Raw genomic sequence first — 18,165 nt, forward strand, 5'->3', positions numbered from 1 at the left:
GACAGTGATTTGTGAATAAAGTTATAAAGACATGAGAAAGAGATCTAGGGAAATATTTTGTGGAACAGCATTCCAGGCAGAGGAACAACAAATGCCAGAGGTTAAAGTATTTGGGAATAGCAATGAAATTGGTATGAGTAGGCGAGGAAGATAAAAGGCCAGAGAGAGAAAGGCTCAGACTGTGTGGGGCTTTGTAAACCACTGGAAGAACTGGCTTTGACTTAAGTGAGATGAGAACTTGGGGGAGAGTTTGAGACTGGAATGATTATCTTATATTTTAACAAGATCAGTCTGCTTGTTACACTGAAGATTTAAAAGAGTGGTTAGGGTAGAATTACAGGGTCCAATGGAGATAATGGCAAGCAAAGGGACTACCTAAAGGGATAGAAAAGGAAAGAGAAATATCACATTTTAACAATAACATCCCTGCCTTAAAATTTAAGATAGAAATGAACACAGAAAGATCATGGATCATGTAAACTAAAGGCAGCATGCCTTTCCCTGCATGCTCTTCATTACCCTCTGATATCCACGCATAGATTATTCAGAACAGGTATAACCTTTAGAATATTTATAGCAAGAATGCAGTCTTTTGTAGTAGTTTATATGAACCATTACTTAATTAACAGTGTCTTTCATATGCACAGGTGAAGCTTATGAGTAATAACTAAGTTACATGATGCTTATTCATTTAAAATTTCCTATCAGGACCTCTTTTCATTTCAGTAATATTTCATGTTCTTCTTGAGCCTTCTCCAATAGTCCACATCCATTCTGATACATAAGTCTAAGAGGTAAAATGTAGCCAACTGATACTGACTTTATAATGGCACTTCTCAAAAACATAATTTGAACTTCAGTCAACGTGGAAATTTGAATCTGAGCTTGAAGTTCCATCTTTTCTAAATATGTTTTGATTAATTAAATCACTTGAAGGCTTCCATGGAAAATCATCTGGATAATTTAAAAAAACATCCATGAAAAACAATGTGGGAAAAATAAAACTATATTTTATCAAAGGAAAATGGTTGCTTTTGTATATGATCTTAATTATGAAATTGATTGTTCTTGAGGTGTGGTATTAAGAAAATAAGATATTTGTTCAGAACTAGAACATTTTGAAATAGTCTCTATGAAGAAATGAAGTTTAGGGCTTTTGAAAAATATTTGTTGAATGAATGCACAAAATAAGAAATTGTAGTTGCTCAGCAAATATTTATTCCTGCAATGCTCTGATCATTGCGCCAGACCTCGGAGACATAAAGATAACTAAGACAAAACATGTCTTGACATAGTGTTCACAGTTTATTCAGGAAGCAGGCATGTAAATGAAACTTACAGTCTGTCTCAGAATTTAATTATATTTCTTTTTAAATTTTATTTGTGCTGAGGAAGCACAAATAAAAGAGGCAGTAATATTGCTTGGGTTAGGAAATGCTTCATAGAAAAACTGGCCTATGACTTGAACAAAATCACATGTTTTTCAGGAGAGAAAACTGAAACTTTTGTCCTCTGGCTACATTAGTTGTTGTTGGTATTATTACTGCTTAAATAACATGTTGGATATTAAGGGAGAAGAACTGCAGAAATGTTTTGGAAAGAGGTTGCTGTGGTCTGAATGTTTGTGTCTGCACACACAAAATTTGAATGTCGACATTCTAACTTCCAGAGTGAGGTGTAAGGAGGTGCTTAGGTCATGGGAGTGGGTCCCTCAGGAATGTCATGAGTGCCTTTTTGCAAGAGACCTCAGAGAAAGCCTGTGCTCCTTCCAGCTTCAACTCAAGGTACTGTCCAGGAGCTGAACAACCAGTTTTCTTTCTGACATGCTCCTGCTGTTTCTCTTAGTGCCTTTCCGTCTATCTGCAGGGTGTGTGTGCAGATCTAAATGTGAAGGGGATGAGTAGAGAAATATATAGTGATTTGAAAAACAGATGCAGTGTGGAAAAGAGTGGAATTTGGAAGAAGACAGGTATTACAGGCATTGAACATTGGCATATTCAATATAAAATGTAAATATTGTAATTTTCCCATAGTCTTCCCAAGAAACTTGGAAAATTAAAAAAAGATTTAAAGCATTCATAAAAATAGTGCTTTCTTTTTTTTTCAAACAGCATCTTAGAGACTCTGAAATGGATCACTTTGACTTCTTAAACTTGGCATATAATATTAATATATATATATATATATATATATATATATATATATATAATCTTCCTAGAATTATAAAAAAGTAAATACACACATAACACACTCATGTATGTAGACACACATACAAAATAGATTGGGAAAGTCATACCCTTTAACTTAGGAAAACAATAATATCAATGAAATGACATCTCAGTACATGCTATGACATGTGTGAGGGGAGTAAAGGGGAAGAATGGCATATACATGCATTTAGAGAAACATGGTTGGAGAAGAAGACTAAAGAATGCATACAGAGGAAAGAGGAGAAACAGTTCTCCAAATAGACAGCTGAACTCCAGAAAGAACCATTAAATACAAGGAGGTCTGAGAACCCCCTCCCTATGCTCTGCCCCAGGATTCTCAAAGGGGAGACATTCTTTCTTTTCCTTTCCAGAACTAGTTTCAGCCTCCACGAATACTTTGGAAAGATAGGTTGTAGCAGTCACGAACATCCCTCAACTTTTGGTGATAAAGGAGTATGCAAAAAGACATGACACAGTAAAGATTAGAAAAACCACCAGAAAGTGTTTAATATTGAAACCTGAGGTTGTTCCAGTTTTGACTCTCAGTGAAAACAAAAGTGGTAGAAACAAAAGGATCTCATTAGTTGCAATAACATACAATAAAAATAGGTAAGTAAAATAATGATGAAATAATAAACTATTAATTGTTATAAGTATTAATGGGATAAGCATAAAATAACAAAAAATTAGTTTTCTTTTTTGATTATAGAACTTTATTATTTATTCAGTTTGCCTAGACACGGATCATATAAAGTAACTACTATCATCTATTATTTTATTACTTTTTAACGTGTTCTTTTTAGATATACATGACAGTAGAGTATATTTTGACATATTATACATACGTGGAGTATAACTTATTTTAATTAGGACCCCATTCTTGTAGTTGTACATGATATGGAGTTTCACATCTATTCATATGGGAAAGAAAGTTAAGTCTGATTCATTCTACTGTCTCTCCTATTCCCATCCCCCTTCTCTTCCCTTTATTCCCCTTTGTCTAATCCAATGAACTTCTATTTTTCCCTCTCCTCAATTATTATGTGTCACCATCACATCCACATATTAGAGAGAATAGTCAGCCTTTAGTTTTTCAGGACTGGCTTGTTTCACTTAGCATGATATTTTCCAGTTCCTTCCAGTTACCAGCAAATGTCATAATTTCATTCTTCATTAAGGCTGAGTAATATTCCATTGTGTATATATACCACATTTTCTTTATCCATTCATTTGTTGAAGGAAATCTAGGTTGGTTCCATAGCTTAGCTATTGTGAATTGAGCTGCTATAAACATTGGTGTGGCTGCATCCCTGTAATATGCTGTTTTTAAGTCCTTCGGGTGGATATGTACTGAGGAATGGGGTAACTGAATAAAGTGGTGGTTCCATTCTAAGTTTCTTGAGGAATCCCCATAATGCTTTCCATAGTGGTTGCACCAAATTGCATTCCAACCAACAATGTATGAGTAAACTTTCCCCCCACATCCATGCCAACATTTATTGTTACTTGTATTCTTGATAATTGCCATTCTGATTGGAGTGAGATGGAATCTCAGTGTGGTTTTAATTTGCATTTCTCTAATTGCTAGAGTTGTTGAACATTTTTTCATGTATTTATTGACTGATTGTATTTCGTCTTCTATGAAGTGCCTATTCAGTTCCTTTGTCCCTTTATTGATTGGGTCTTTTTGGGGTGGCAAAGATTTTTCTCCCATTCTATAGGCTCTCTTACACTCTACAGGCTTTCTCTTCATGTTCTTGATTGTCTTCTTTGCTATCAAGAGGCTTTTTAGTCTGGTACCATCCCATTTATTGATTCTTGATTTTACTTCTTGTGCTTCAAGAGCCTTATTGAGGAAATTGGTTCCCGAGATGGCATGATAAAGAATTGGGCCTACATTTTCTTCTAGTAGATGCAGGGTCTCTGGTCTAATGCCTAAGTCCTTGATCTACTTTAATTTGAAATAAATCAATTTTATTACTTCATCAAATTTAATACATTAGGGATGTCACCTAGGTTTCATATATCCCTAAGAAAGAAAAATGATGCAACTAAAATATAATAAGATTAAGACATTGTTGACTATAAAGTGCATTCTGGTTTTAGAGATATTAAAAGTGAGGAATATTAGAAGTGACAAAATTCAGCACCAAGAGAATTCTGAGCTTATAAAGTCAGCTTTTAAATGGATTATTTTTAAGACAGCATTTTGTTTATTTTTGGTATCTGTAAGAAATCTTATTGGCTAAAATCCCAAAGGTGTTACTAATGGAAATAAATTGCCTTAATTTCCCATAACATCTTGGTAAAGGTTACTATGATTATCTTACCTTATGAATCACAGCATGAAGTCACCCAACCTCTCCTTGTTTTCTAGGATATTAAAAAGACTGTAACTATGGTATGTAGGAGGAGAATCTACTGCATAAGTATGACTGCAATGGAAACTGAATGCTGCATTTCCTCTTTGGCCTGATATTTGTGTCACAGACTTGCACTGAAACTGTTATAATTGATATATGTAAAGAACCCAGAAACAGTGAGCATAATTCTTATTCAAAAGAAAGATAATATGCATAGAGGCCTCTTAGAGTAGCAACTATATTAGGTGGAATTTGAAATTTAAGAAGATAACTCAAAGGCAGAGTTCAATTATTCCCAGAGCATGGATTTTGCAGATAATAGAAAGGTATACAGTGGTTTATCAATGTCATGTTGCTGTGCTACACACTCGGCCACTGTAATGAGGACAGCATCAGGGACCAGACCTGCTCCAGACTGATAGCATATAACACACACTATCTTGTGGCACAAAGTGTTAACATCGATCTCTAATTGCCAAAAGGTACATATTGAAGGACAAAAATGTCTAAATGCTTATCAGAAGTTTAGGACACAATCATTCAGAAACAATGATTTGTTTTAAATGTTTGACAAAGCAATCAATTTGATTTCAAGTCTTTTGATTTAGAGGGGGCCCAGGCTTGCAGAGGCATTGAGAAGCTCTGTCCTGGTATATCAGCTTGTCTTCCAGGAAAAATGGTAGATTATTCCCTTGCTGTGATAATCCTAGTTTTCATTCAAATTCAATAAGCATCTTCCGTGTTCAAGAATATGTGCTAAATGCTACAGATATGATCGTTAAAGAATAAAGATTGACTCCAAAGTGCTTAGCATTTATAGATAAAATGGACAAAAAAGCAACTGTAGTACAATAATATAGACGTTTCTATCGTAGGAAATTTTGAGAGTACAGTGGAGGAACATCAGTGCCAAATAGAAGCCATTAAGTACTCATGTCATACTCAAACTCAATCTCTGGAAACTAATTGGACTGGTTTGGAGAAGTAGGGAACAAGGAGTGGGCATCACAAGTCAGGGGGCCTCTGTGATCCGCAAGAGGCGCAAGAGACAGGGGAGATGCAAGCACCTGGTGTGGATGACACTGGCTAGTTCTCATCTTTGAGAAGTTCCTACTACATTACAAGGCAATTGTGCCTTATTCTGGAGATGCTGGAAGGGGAGCTATATAAAAATTTTAAGCAGACATCAATATCCTCAGATTTGTCTTTCTATAGAAGTGTACTATATAGAAGTACCGAGAGTGATTTCAAAGAGGGAAGCCAGTAGTAGTGAGACCAGTGAGAGATGCTGAGGGTCAGTAAGGTCTTGGCAAATGATCATGACCCCAAATGCTATGGCACAAGTTTCAATTTTTACTGAAATAAATTTAATTTTTAAACTCTCTTTATTCTAAAAAACAATCAAATTTAATGTGCTGGCATCCTTTTTATCTTGGCTGATGGTAGACTCTGTAAATGGTAGATGGTGACAGAACAGCCTACTGCCATTTCTTTTAAGAAAAAAGGGCAAAACCAATCAAACTACTTCTGAGCTATTTGAAAATCCCTCAGTAACATTTCAATACATAATTTATTATCCTGGATTATAGGCACAGAAATAAAAATGAGAAATATGGATATACCTCCTTTGGTGTCTTTTAAAGCCTGTGAATTTGATTATTGTGTACATCAAATACCAGTTGAAAGATTTAGTAAGACAGGTTTTATCTTAATATCACTTCTACTTTTGTAAATCTTAAACTATTTAGCAAGTAATCACCTACGATTTGGGAGAAGGGATAAATACTGATTTCTTGTAACAATACTACGTTGAAATGAGTAGGTTCTCATGATGCCGCTAATTATATTAAATCACAATTTAATTTTATATTTAAAAGTTGTATTTTACAACAACAACATAATAGGAAAATATGTAGAATGTCTATGAAAAAAAGGAGCACTTAAGCAAATAATTGTAAAACATATTTGTAGGATAGGTTTTTGTGGACAGACAAGTCTTTTTTTCTTTTTCTCTAGCAAATACTTAGTATGCACCAGTTATTGTTATAAACACTTCAGAATACATTTAATTACAATAATAATCCTATGGTTTGGTTACAAAGATTTTTCCCATTTTTGAAAGAAGGAAACTTAAATATGGGAAGGTTAAGAAACTTACCCAATGTTCCACAGCTAATAATTGGCTGTGCTGATTTCAATCAAAGCTATGTGGTTTGAAGTCCCAGCTTTCATCCATTATTCTAGATGAGACCTAACTAAACTTTTTGAAAATAATGGAAAAAAAAAACATTGACCAGTCCAATTTAGGCTTCCAATAAAAGTGTCATTTATAATAACTTTGTTCTAAAAATGACTTATTTGTTTCCACAGACTAAAAACCCACAAGCTGTTGTATGCAGTAATTTGTAAGTAACAGCTTCTCTGCTGTGTGCAACTTCCCACAAGCACACCAAAGTTAATATCAATTAGGATTAAGGAAGAAAATTATTTTGGGTAACATAATATTTGACAAGTGCTTTAGTAAATAAAGCATCGCTAAATAGCTAAAATATTTTCACTTTGCTAAAACTTTTCTGTTTTTCTGTGCTAATTTTTTTAAAGCTGTTAACTATGAATTGGAAATTGATGAATGTTGGTCCCAGCCCTGTCTAAATGGTGCAACTTGTCTGGATGCTCTGGGAGCGTATTTCTGTGACTGTGCCCCCAGGTTTCTAGGGGATCACTGTGAGCTCAACTTTGATGACTGTGCGAGTCAGCCATGTCTCCATGGAGGGCTGTGTGTGGCTGGAGGAAACAGGTATGTCTGCTGCTATAGCTGGGCAAATGGCTTAGAGAGATGGAGAACTATTGTACCACTCTGGTCAATTTGAAGATCTCATGCCCTCAGCTTAAAGATTTTACATTGCATTATACTTTCTATGATAAAAATTGTAGTATTCAGATTTTATGAAAACATGTGTTTGTTGGAGGTCGTTTTGTTCCTGAGCAAGGAGCTTTCAAATTCACTCTTGTTATAGTTTGAAATTGCTTATGCTAAGGAAAAGGAACAAATTTTCAATTCCTGGAAGTAAACCTGTCATAAATAGGGAAAATATAAAAACTAAGCTAGGAATAATTAAAAATGTGAATGTGAGATTTATATGACACAATAACTTTTAATAGCATTGCACTTAAAATCATCTTGTTTGATCTATCAACAGAACAAGATGAACATTTATGTTCTCATATTACACAAAGAAATCTAAAGTGCATGGAAGTTAGAAGATTCACACAGAATCCAGTTTCCCTTTCATTAGTAATGAGACTTAATTTATTCCAAATCTAATTTCAAAGTAAATGACACTCAAAGGGAAAATGATAGAAGACATAGGTGTTTCAAATATATTTATCAAAATAATAGGATTTCAAAAACAATGTTGTATTCTCATAGCTATTCCTTCCTCAATCCTCCACTTATCTAGGTGTAAAAAACTCATTTTATATAGTACTAAATTATATATATATATATATATATATATATATATATATATATATATATATATATATATATATATATATATATAATTGCTAATGGCAATTGAATACAAGGGGCTCTTAACCACAAAACCAAATCTCTAGCTTTTTTTTAAATTTTGACACAGGGTTTCACTAAGTTGCTTAGGTCCTCACTAAGTTGCTGAGGATGGCCTTGAATTTGCTATCCTTCTACCTCAGCTTCTCAAGTACCCAGTATTATAGATAGGCATCACCATGCCCAGCTTATAATACTAAATTTTTAAATGATCTTGCCTAAATTAAAATTATCATCTTAATAAAGTTAGTAACCTTCCCCACTAGATTTGTATTTGTGTATTAGATATTCTCACTCAATCAATCAATGAAATAGCAATATTAAAATATTCTTGCAACCCAAAAGAGAGAGAGAGAAAGAGAGAATATTACAAGTCACAATGTATTTAATGAGGACTTTTTCCTGAGTTTTTCATTATTTATTGTTTTATTTTTATAAGGGAAAAATAATTCTCTATTAAAAAATATTAACGATTTTTCTTAATACTATTTAATAGTAATTTACTCAGTACTCTTTATGTGTACACTTAGTTATCACAATACTCCTATGGCATAAGTATCTTCAACTTATGGATGAAACTTAAGTATTTATAGTTTCTAAATAACTTTGCATGAATAATTTTTAAAAAGATAACAATAAGACATCACTCAGGTCTAGAGAGATAATTCCCTCAGAGTTTTTGAGATAAGTATAAAGACTGTATCATGGGTCTCAGGTTGATGAAAAAATAAAAAGACAGAATAAAGATATTTGATTTCAGTATGACTAAGAAATGACATGAAAATTTTATTTACTCTCCAGATACAGCTGTAACTGCACAGTTAGTGGATTCACAGGGACACACTGTGAAACCTTGATGCCTCTTTGTTGGTCAAAACCTTGTCACCATAATGCTACCTGTGAGGACAGTGTTGACAATTACATTTGTCACTGCTGGCCTGGTAAGTGACAAAATAACTTCCACCAGTTTTTTTTTCTCTTAGCATAGAAAAAAATGCCTATGAAATGAAACTAAAAATTGTTATTGTTAAATGTTGTAAGTGAAATTTTTCTTCTAGTTGTATTCTTCAGGGCTCATACATATTTACTGCTATACTACACATTATCCAAAGTGGGTGACTAAATTGTCCAAAGATTAGAACCTTCTAGAAAAAGCAGAGGGGGAGAAAATCAATGGAAAGATTCAATTCAGCATGGTTTTCATAGAGAAAGTTTCACTAGAAGATGATTTATTTTCTTTTAGGACTTTCTTTTAGACATCAGGAATATATAGGAACCTGTCAAACAATGTTAAAATACTAGAAGCTTGTTTTATACAGAATTGAAATGGTCAACCTCATAATGAACATGTGTCAGAAATTTCCTCAATCACCATGTGACTTTGGACAAATTACTTAACTGATCTGAGCCTCAGTTTCCTCATTTTATAAAAATGGAGGTGCTGGTAATAATATCCACTTCATAGAGTTGTTTTGGAGAGAAATGCAGTAATGTATACAAAGCTCCTGTCTGAGCCTCTACCGTAAAAGACACAAAATAAATGTTAACTAGATAACAAAATTAGGTTAACCATTCTAGGTCCTATGGCGAGCACCTAGTGGCCCATTGCTTACTTAAGGAAAGAACAAAGAATGGAAGAAGGAAAGAAATATGAAAGAGTGACACACACAGGAGAGAACATATTCAATTGTGGACTTTGAGTAATTGCTCACAATGTTGGCTTAGGGAGGGCTGGTGGTACAGAGAAGCTGGGAATAAGGTTGAAGCCAGATGACAAAGCCACTTGCAAATAATGGGGCAGGGAAGTTATGTAATCTGTGAATTTAAAAAGAGCCCTCTGGCAGCCTAGTGAAGTTGTTTGGAGGAAATACAACTACAGGCCAGGAATTAGTGAGAGGACTGGGCAGGAGTTTAAACAGAGCTGAGTCTGTTTGCTAGAACAGAGAACAGTGGTGAGGTGAAGATGAGGGACTGGATGGGCAGGAAGTCATGCAGGAGGTTAAACGATGGGCAGATTTAGGACAGTTCTGCCTTTGAGTTTCTCTTAGGTCACTTGCATGGATGGCAGTTTGGACTAGATAGACAATTCAGAACATCTTTGTACCCTATTCTCACTGCTGTATATAAAGAAAAGATTGAGTACCACAAACTAATCTAAGAAAAGATCATTCCTTTGGATCATGAAACACTGCCACAGACTGCAATGGCAAGAATCTACTGTGATAATTACCTAGAGTCCTCATTTCAAAAGTAATTAATTATGAGGAGTGTCAGTCACCTTAAATGCTTACCTTAGAAGTTTTCTTGATACCCACATGAGATTGGATGTGTTAAAACAAACCAACCTTATATAGGAACCCTGGGGGCTTGATTTGGTATTAGATTGCTTCTTTGCACATAGTTCTATCGAAAAACTTGTTTAAACTATTGAATGTAGTCTTGACTGAAGGAGTCTATTTATATCTGTGGTTAAACAGAATAGAAAATAAAATCCCTACAGGACCTCAGTGGTGGAGACAGGAATGGCAAAACTATAAATCAGAAGCTTCTGAATGTTCAAGTTGGGAATAAGATAATGCATGAGCTGGAAAAGCAGAAAAGGATTTATGATGAGTCTAAATTACTTCCTAACCTGGCCTATGTACGGGTCTTGAGTCTTAGAATGAAAAGGAAATTGAAAATAGTTCATAATCCACTGAAGCACAACAAATAACAGTTTATAAAAACTTGCTGTGAAAACTATCATTTACTGAATATTTGTATATCCTTAAGTATGAAATCAATTATTTTGAAAGTAGACATTTAAATTTAAAAGATTCTGAGGACTCTTTAGCAGGAGCGTCACAATAAGGGATTGTGAGATCATGATCTCACATGTTCTTTTAGTTTCTTTTCTCACTATGTTTCTTCTTCAGATAGCTGAGAAAGGATCCGAGGGTCACATGTGACATATATATTACGCTGTTGAGCAATAGAATTTATGTTGTGGTTATTATTTGACACATGACCCCATTCAGGTTTTTACTAAAGTTTCAAAATGAGCAATCCCATTAGCTTCTCATCATTTGCTCAATAGTAGTCCATTCTCTGGTTTATGTAGTAAACCAGAATTATTATCTAAATTCTTATTTTCAATGATTAATTGGTACTGTTTTATGCTTTTTCAGGCATCGGTTAAAATCCACTGTTTACATCTTGCTCAGCATTGGAAGAGTAAATAAACTAAGTACAGTCTCTGTTGTGGTAGAGTATATAGTTGGTTGAGAAAGGCAGCCATATATACAAATAAATACATAACTAAAGATTATTAAAGGAGCAACAAAAGAAAAAGATTTAGTGATATGAAAAAAAAAAAAAAACACAGGAACTTATTTAGATCTGTCCATGAGGGCAAGTTATTCTGTGAAAGTAATACAAGACAAAGTCTGAAAATTGGGTAAGAGTTGGCCACACAAAGGCTTGGAGAAAAATTTTCTAGAGGAGAGAAGAACATCGTTATGAAGGCCATAGGGTAGAAGACATTCCCTGGGAGGAAGGAGGAGAATGGGATTAGGTAGAAATAGTAAAATGGAAAGGGTTCAGGTGATAAGTGCATTCTTAGATCATAGTAAGGATTTTGATTTTATCCTATGTGAAATGGGAAGTCATTGTATAATTTTAAAGTAAAAAAAATACTGTAACTTATAAATTTTATAATTTTTAATTATAAATTTTGTTTTAAAATCATATTTCTCAGCAGACTTAAGTGACATTATAGAGGCTTTTAGGTGTATGGTAGGTTTAATCATATTCCTTTAAGAACTTTATACAGCTGTCTTGCTGTCTTGCAAAATAGCTGATATTATTTTATTATTCATCAGCATTATATTAGCATTCCAGTAAATTTTTATTTGGGAATTAGCACAACACATAACATATAAGTACTTGAAAATCAATAAGAAAACCAGCCTAAAAATTAGGAAAAAGATATGTAATGTTACTTGAGTCAATAAACAACCAAAAAAATGTTAAATTCAATAGTAACTGAGAAAAATGTAAACTAAAGTAAGATATTATTTTTGTCCAATTTACTAATGACAAATTTTATATTTGCTGATAACTATGTTTCCAAGGGTTTGGAGTTCTATATGTATGTATCCATCTACTTGCTAGTTGGTAACAGGTAAGTGGTACAACTACTCTAGAAGCATTTGTCAATCTGTACTTAAATAAAATTGTACACAGCTTATGACCTAGAATTTCTGCTTTTAGGCCTAAACCGTAGAATTTTGCTTAAACACTTACACATATGTCATATGTAATGATATTCATTGAAAATTTTTAATAGTAAAAACTGCATTAAAACCAATAAAAGGATGATTATGGCACATTCACGTTTTGGAGTAGTCGGAAATAGTTTAAAACTATGAGTTAGATCTCTCTTACTAACATGGATTCTGCAAGGGAATGAAAACGCAAGTTTCTGAATATAGTACAATTGAGCTTGGTTAAAACATACGCACCCACACAATAGAACTATATATATATATATATATATATATAAAATTTACTTTTCTTTCTCACTGAATATTAGGAAATAACTATTTAACCTACTTTTGAGATTTAAAATAATAATTTGGGGTTGCCTATGTGGATACTTCTGATTTTTAAGTAATTCTCTATAAAATTTTTTTCTTGATAAACACACATCAATTAGAATATTTGTTAAATTCAAGTAAATGGTATTTTATTCATTTTATTAAATGTTCAGGTTAAATCAAGATTACCCTGAAGTCCCATTTTATTTCAGGCTTTATTAATCAAATCTTTTAAAAAAAAATTGGCCAAATTAAGCAAGTTGCTACTGATATTTATTTCCACGTAAACCTCCTCTTACCCGATTCCCCTGGCTAGCTCTTTGAGCACTGGCAACTTGCTAATTGGCGCAGGCACAGTGGTCAGCCTCTTTTCAGGCATATGCTCTATGATTTAAGAGCTTTGACTCAGCGGCTTCTCTGAACTTTCATCCTGCAGGATACACAGGTGCCCAGTGTGAGATGGACATCAACGAATGCGAAAGTAACCCCTGCCAGTCTGATGGGGAATGCATAGAGCTGTCCTCAGAGAAAAAATATGGTCGTATTGCTGGGCTGCCTTCTTCGTTCAGCTACCTTGAAGCCTCGGGCTATGTTTGTGTCTGTCAGCCTGGATTCACAGGTGAGGTCAAGGAGACAGGAAATGACTTTCTTCACTTGATGGCAGACTATGGATTTAACCAAATGGTGTATTAGCAGTAAAACCTGTGCTACATAAACTGTGTTGCTATGGTGCAAAGGGTCCCCCTTGTGGGCTTCAGAAGAAACTTGGCTCACATCTCATAATTCCTCTCTGCAGGAGAAAAATGTTAACAATAGGAACAGAGGAAGTGTATAAAAAGGTAAATATTTTCATACACTTACTGGGAATTTCAATATATCACAAATTATTTACCTTGAAAAGCAAAAGTATTGGTATATTTTGTTATTAATTTTCATGTTAAATTTTATGTGTTATTTGAATTTGGTAACAAAGTCACGGTACTTATTTCTACTTATATTGAGACCAATTATCTAGTTTCAAGTAATATTTTGCAACTATTCTATAGCTAAAGTCATTTTATACATCAAATTTAAATTTATGCTCTATCTTTATTTATTCATACTCTAAAACTCAGAGGTTTCTAATGGACAATTGTGTTTGGGTCTGCTTAATGTTCTGAAAATTTTCAGAATTTTTGATACAGTCCTCAATTTGTTAATAAGCAGCAATTATCCACAATTGCATAGATATCGGTGAGAAAATAAATTATAATTTAGATTTCTACCTTATTTTTTTTTTCTCAATAGGTTAGTGAGAGACACTTCAGGAAAATATTTTAGTTTTTTTGGGGGATTTCTGAAAAAAGTAATAAGGGATGAGTGAAATGGGTGTGTTACTCTATTTACACCTGGGATTTTCTTTTAATATTTCAGCTTTGAAGATTAATGAATTTGTTTTACGGTAGTGTTTGTGTAAGGTTGCTGAAGAAAATGCTTATTTGCTCATGTGCTGTCCTCTTTATGAGAACACATAGAAGAAGACCTCTCCAGTTTCAATATCAGGATAAATGGTATTTTCCTTCCACACCTTTTACCTTACATTTTAAAGGCATGCAAACAAAATTTGATAAATGACAAACATGAAATAAATTTTGTAATGCATATTTCCCAATAATGTAGGCTGCTACAAATAACGATGATGTAGCTAGATGTCTAAAACATGTTTCTATAGAGGCATAAATGTCTTTCTGTTATATATTAATCTCACCCCTAGGAATATTTCAATTTCCTGTTTCTGTTTCTTAATGTTGTCTCCTTTTTTTCTTCTTTCTTTCCAAGTTATTTGATTTTGGTACAGTGTATGCATTTTTGTTTTTGGTTAAATCTTTCTTGGAATAAGGTAGGGGTGACTATAATTTGTTTCTAAAATATTTGGTTTAGGTATAGAGAGGGGATTCTATCACAGCAGAGGATATGGTTAATATTGTCTTATCAGATAAAAGGGCACAGATGACCAACAGATTCAAACAGAACAGGCAGTAGAATATGCTAGAAAAGTGTGTTGGACTTGTTTTCTGAAGGGCTGTCAAAAATGATTAAATGAATTAAGAGATTCTGATTGACCACATCTCTGTGGCTTAGTGAAATTGTTTATTTTCACACATGTGAATTCCAAAAACATGAGTTCCTATCATCAGTTGCCTTCCAACGGTGATTCAGCGTCACAGCCTCTTCTCTTTTTTCCCTCCCTTTTCAAACTCAACTTCTGAGTTGATTGTCGTCTTTTGCAGCAAGTTGTTGGAGAAGGAAGGAAAGTAGAATATGAAACCTGGAGGTTTTACAAGTGGAGCCCCATGAGTAATGGGACTCTTCTACTCACCTTCCATTGATTAAAATTTAGTCATACAACCACATTTTACTGTAGAGAATACTGAAAAATCTAGTCTTACCTAAAATAAAAAGAAAACAAATTTCATGAACATGAATTTCATGTACTGTTCATTCCATGAATCCTCTAAGTATTCTCCTACTTACTTACTACATAACGATATATATATTAATATGTTAATGATATGTATATGTCATTAATGTGTATACTAATATACATACACATAAAGATATGTATACTCACACACTATATATGTACATAAACAACTATATATACTTATATATACTGCTAAATATATATAACTATAATAGTTAAAAATGGTATGTATGTGTATATATACAGAATATATATATACAATATATAAACTGTATGTATGTGCATATATGAATATGTATACATAAATATGCTTGAATATGTTTTTTTAATTAAACCATTTAAGTGATAATAATAGATTTACATGAAGTAATAAGAAATAGAACAGGGAATCCCATGTATAGTTCACCCAGTTTTTCCAATGGACTATTTTCCATTCTCATCAGCAATGTATTAGTGAGTGATCCAATTTATTCATATCCTCACTAACATTTGGTTATTATTTTTTTTAAGTTTAAGACATTCTAATAGTTAGGAAGTGATATGCCATTATGGTTTTAATTCATGCCTAATAACTAGTATGTTGAACAACTTCTCCTGTATTTATTTGATCTGTTTATCTTTTATAGCAAAATATCTCTCAATGTCTTTTGCCCCCTTCTAACTGGATTGTTCTTTTTACTCTTGAGTCATTTTCCACACACTAACCCTAAGCATTTTTTTGTTAAGTTTATACTAAGTATACACTTTTATTTATTACTTTCTTTGGGGTGATTATAAATAATGTTGTGTTTTATTCAGTTTCTATATATTCCTTTGTTAGTGTTGGGGAGATAATCTCCTCTAGTGGTCTTTGATCTCTTTGACTACCACTTAGCTGCATAGCAATGGGTCTTAAGCCTGTAATACTTCCTGGTGGAGAGAATTGTGATGCATTCCACTGTGAGGTGTATGTGTATGTCTGTGTGTGTGTGTGTGTGTGTGTGTGTGTGTGTGTGTATATATATATATACTCTGTTGGGTGGAGTGTTCTATATTTGTCAACTAGATTATGTACTATATTTGTCAACTAGATTATGTTCTATATTTGTCAACTAAATTATCTGCATGATCAGATCCTCTATGTTGGTGCTGATTTTTTTGTCAAATTTATGAGCATAATCTGGCTCACAGTGATGCCTTATTATCTTATAATAGCTATAGGATTTGTAGTGATTTCTCTGATTCATTCCTGATGTTGAGGGTCTATATCGTCTCTCTCCATTTTTTGTAAGCTTATTAATTTCATTGATTTTTATTTTTAAAGAACAAGTTTATTGTTTCATCAATTTTTTTTTCTGTTACCCAGTTTTCAATTTCATTGATTTTTGTTCCTTATTATTGCCTTCTTTCAGTTTGCTTCAGGTTTATTTTTCTTTTAGTTTTTTTTATTGCAAGGATTTAGCAGTATAAATTTAACTCAATACTGCTTTTGCTGCATCCCACATATTTTCACATGCCACACTTTCATTTTAATTTGGTTCTATGTATTTTCAACATTTTCTTTGAGGATTTTTCTTTGATCCATGTATTATTTAGCAATAGGGAACAGAAAGTATTATAATGTTTATTTTAATCATTATATATAGTTTAGAAAACTTATATTTTACCTATATTTTTGTTCTCTCCATTGTTTTTTCCTTTTTCCCATGTCATTGAGATTCTTCTTTTGTAATTTTCTGTTAAAAAACATTAGTCAAATTTAAGGTAGGTATGTTAGTGACACTTTCTTTTAATTTCCCTTAGTCTTAGATAATCTTTATTGCCTATTTATTCTTTCTTTTTTGGGGGACACTCAACCATTGTGCCACATCCCCAGCTCTATTTTGTATTTTATTTAGACACAGGGTCTCACTGAGTTGCTTAATGCCTCACATTCTGAGGCTGTCTTTGAACTCTCACTCCTCCTGCCTCAGCCTCCCGAACCCCTGGGATTACAGGTGTGCACCACAGTGCCCAACCCCTTCATTCTTGAAGGATAGTTAAATATAGAATTCATTATTGACTCTGTTTTTCTTTTAGAATTTGAAAAATTCACAGCACTTCTTTCTATACCCCAGGGTTTCTCATGAGAAAACCTCTGCCATTGGAACTGGTGATCCCTACAAATGATACATTATTTCTTTCTGACTAACTTTCTCTTTTGTCTTTAGCATTTTTCCCTTTTGTTCTTAATTTTCAGAAATTTACTTCTGATATATGTTGGTGTTTATTTATTTGCACTTATTCTACTTGGGATTTACTCAGTAAAATTTTTTTTTTACTGTAAAAATTCAACTTCATGAGAGAAAAGGTGTATTTAGGCTCATGTTTTAGAGGTTCAGTTGATCACATGGCACTGTTGCCTTTGGGCCTGGGTGAGGCAGTGCATTATGGCAGGGAGGGTGTTGCAGAGGAGGTTTCCCGTCTTATTGTGGCTGGGAAGGAAACCAAGAGCAAAGAGGAGGGGCTGGAGTCCCAATGTCCCCTTCAAGAGCATGCTCCTAATTGCTTTCCTTCCTGTTGGCTCCACGGTACAAAGTTTTCACTCCCTCCTAATAGTTCTGTGGGCTGGTGACCACAGGTGTTTGAGGGACATTTATGCAAACCATAGCACTCAGCTTTTCAAATCTGTGAATTTGTGTCCTTTGCCAAACGGGGAAAATTTTTAGCTAATTTTCCTTGGACTAATAGCTCCACTCTCTTTTTCTTCCACTGTTAGGACTCTGTTCATACAAATTTAGGGTCTTTTTTCCCATAGGTTTCTGAGGCTCTGATCATTTTTCCCCCCATATATTTTCTCTTTGTTGCTTGGATTGGGCAAATTCTAGTACTCTGTCCTCAAACTCACTGGTTCTTTCCTTTTTCATCTCTTCTCTATTATTAACCAATCCAGGAAGTTGTTTATTTTTTCTATTTTATTTTTCAATTCTATAATTTCTAATTTTTTTCTTTTAATAATGTC

General features: G+C 33.6%; 1 protein-coding gene across 1 annotated transcript in view; it reads left to right on the plus strand.

Moving 5' to 3' along the window:
- LOC143388180 (uncharacterized) overlaps positions 1–18,165 on the plus strand; it is a 30,678-nt gene that overhangs the window by 8,883 nt on the left and 3,630 nt on the right. The window contains exons 3-5 of the mRNA XM_077108021.1: positions 7,175–7,370; positions 8,946–9,085; positions 13,158–13,340. Of these exons, the coding sequence (XP_076964136.1) occupies positions 7,175–7,370; positions 8,946–9,085; positions 13,158–13,340 (519 nt within the window). The remainder of the gene's footprint in view (positions 1–7,174; positions 7,371–8,945; positions 9,086–13,157; positions 13,341–18,165) is intronic.

Source organism: Callospermophilus lateralis, unplaced genomic scaffold (assembly GCF_048772815.1).
Source record: "Callospermophilus lateralis isolate mCalLat2 unplaced genomic scaffold, mCalLat2.hap1 Scaffold_112, whole genome shotgun sequence".
NCBI lineage: Eukaryota > Metazoa > Chordata > Mammalia > Rodentia > Sciuridae > Callospermophilus > Callospermophilus lateralis.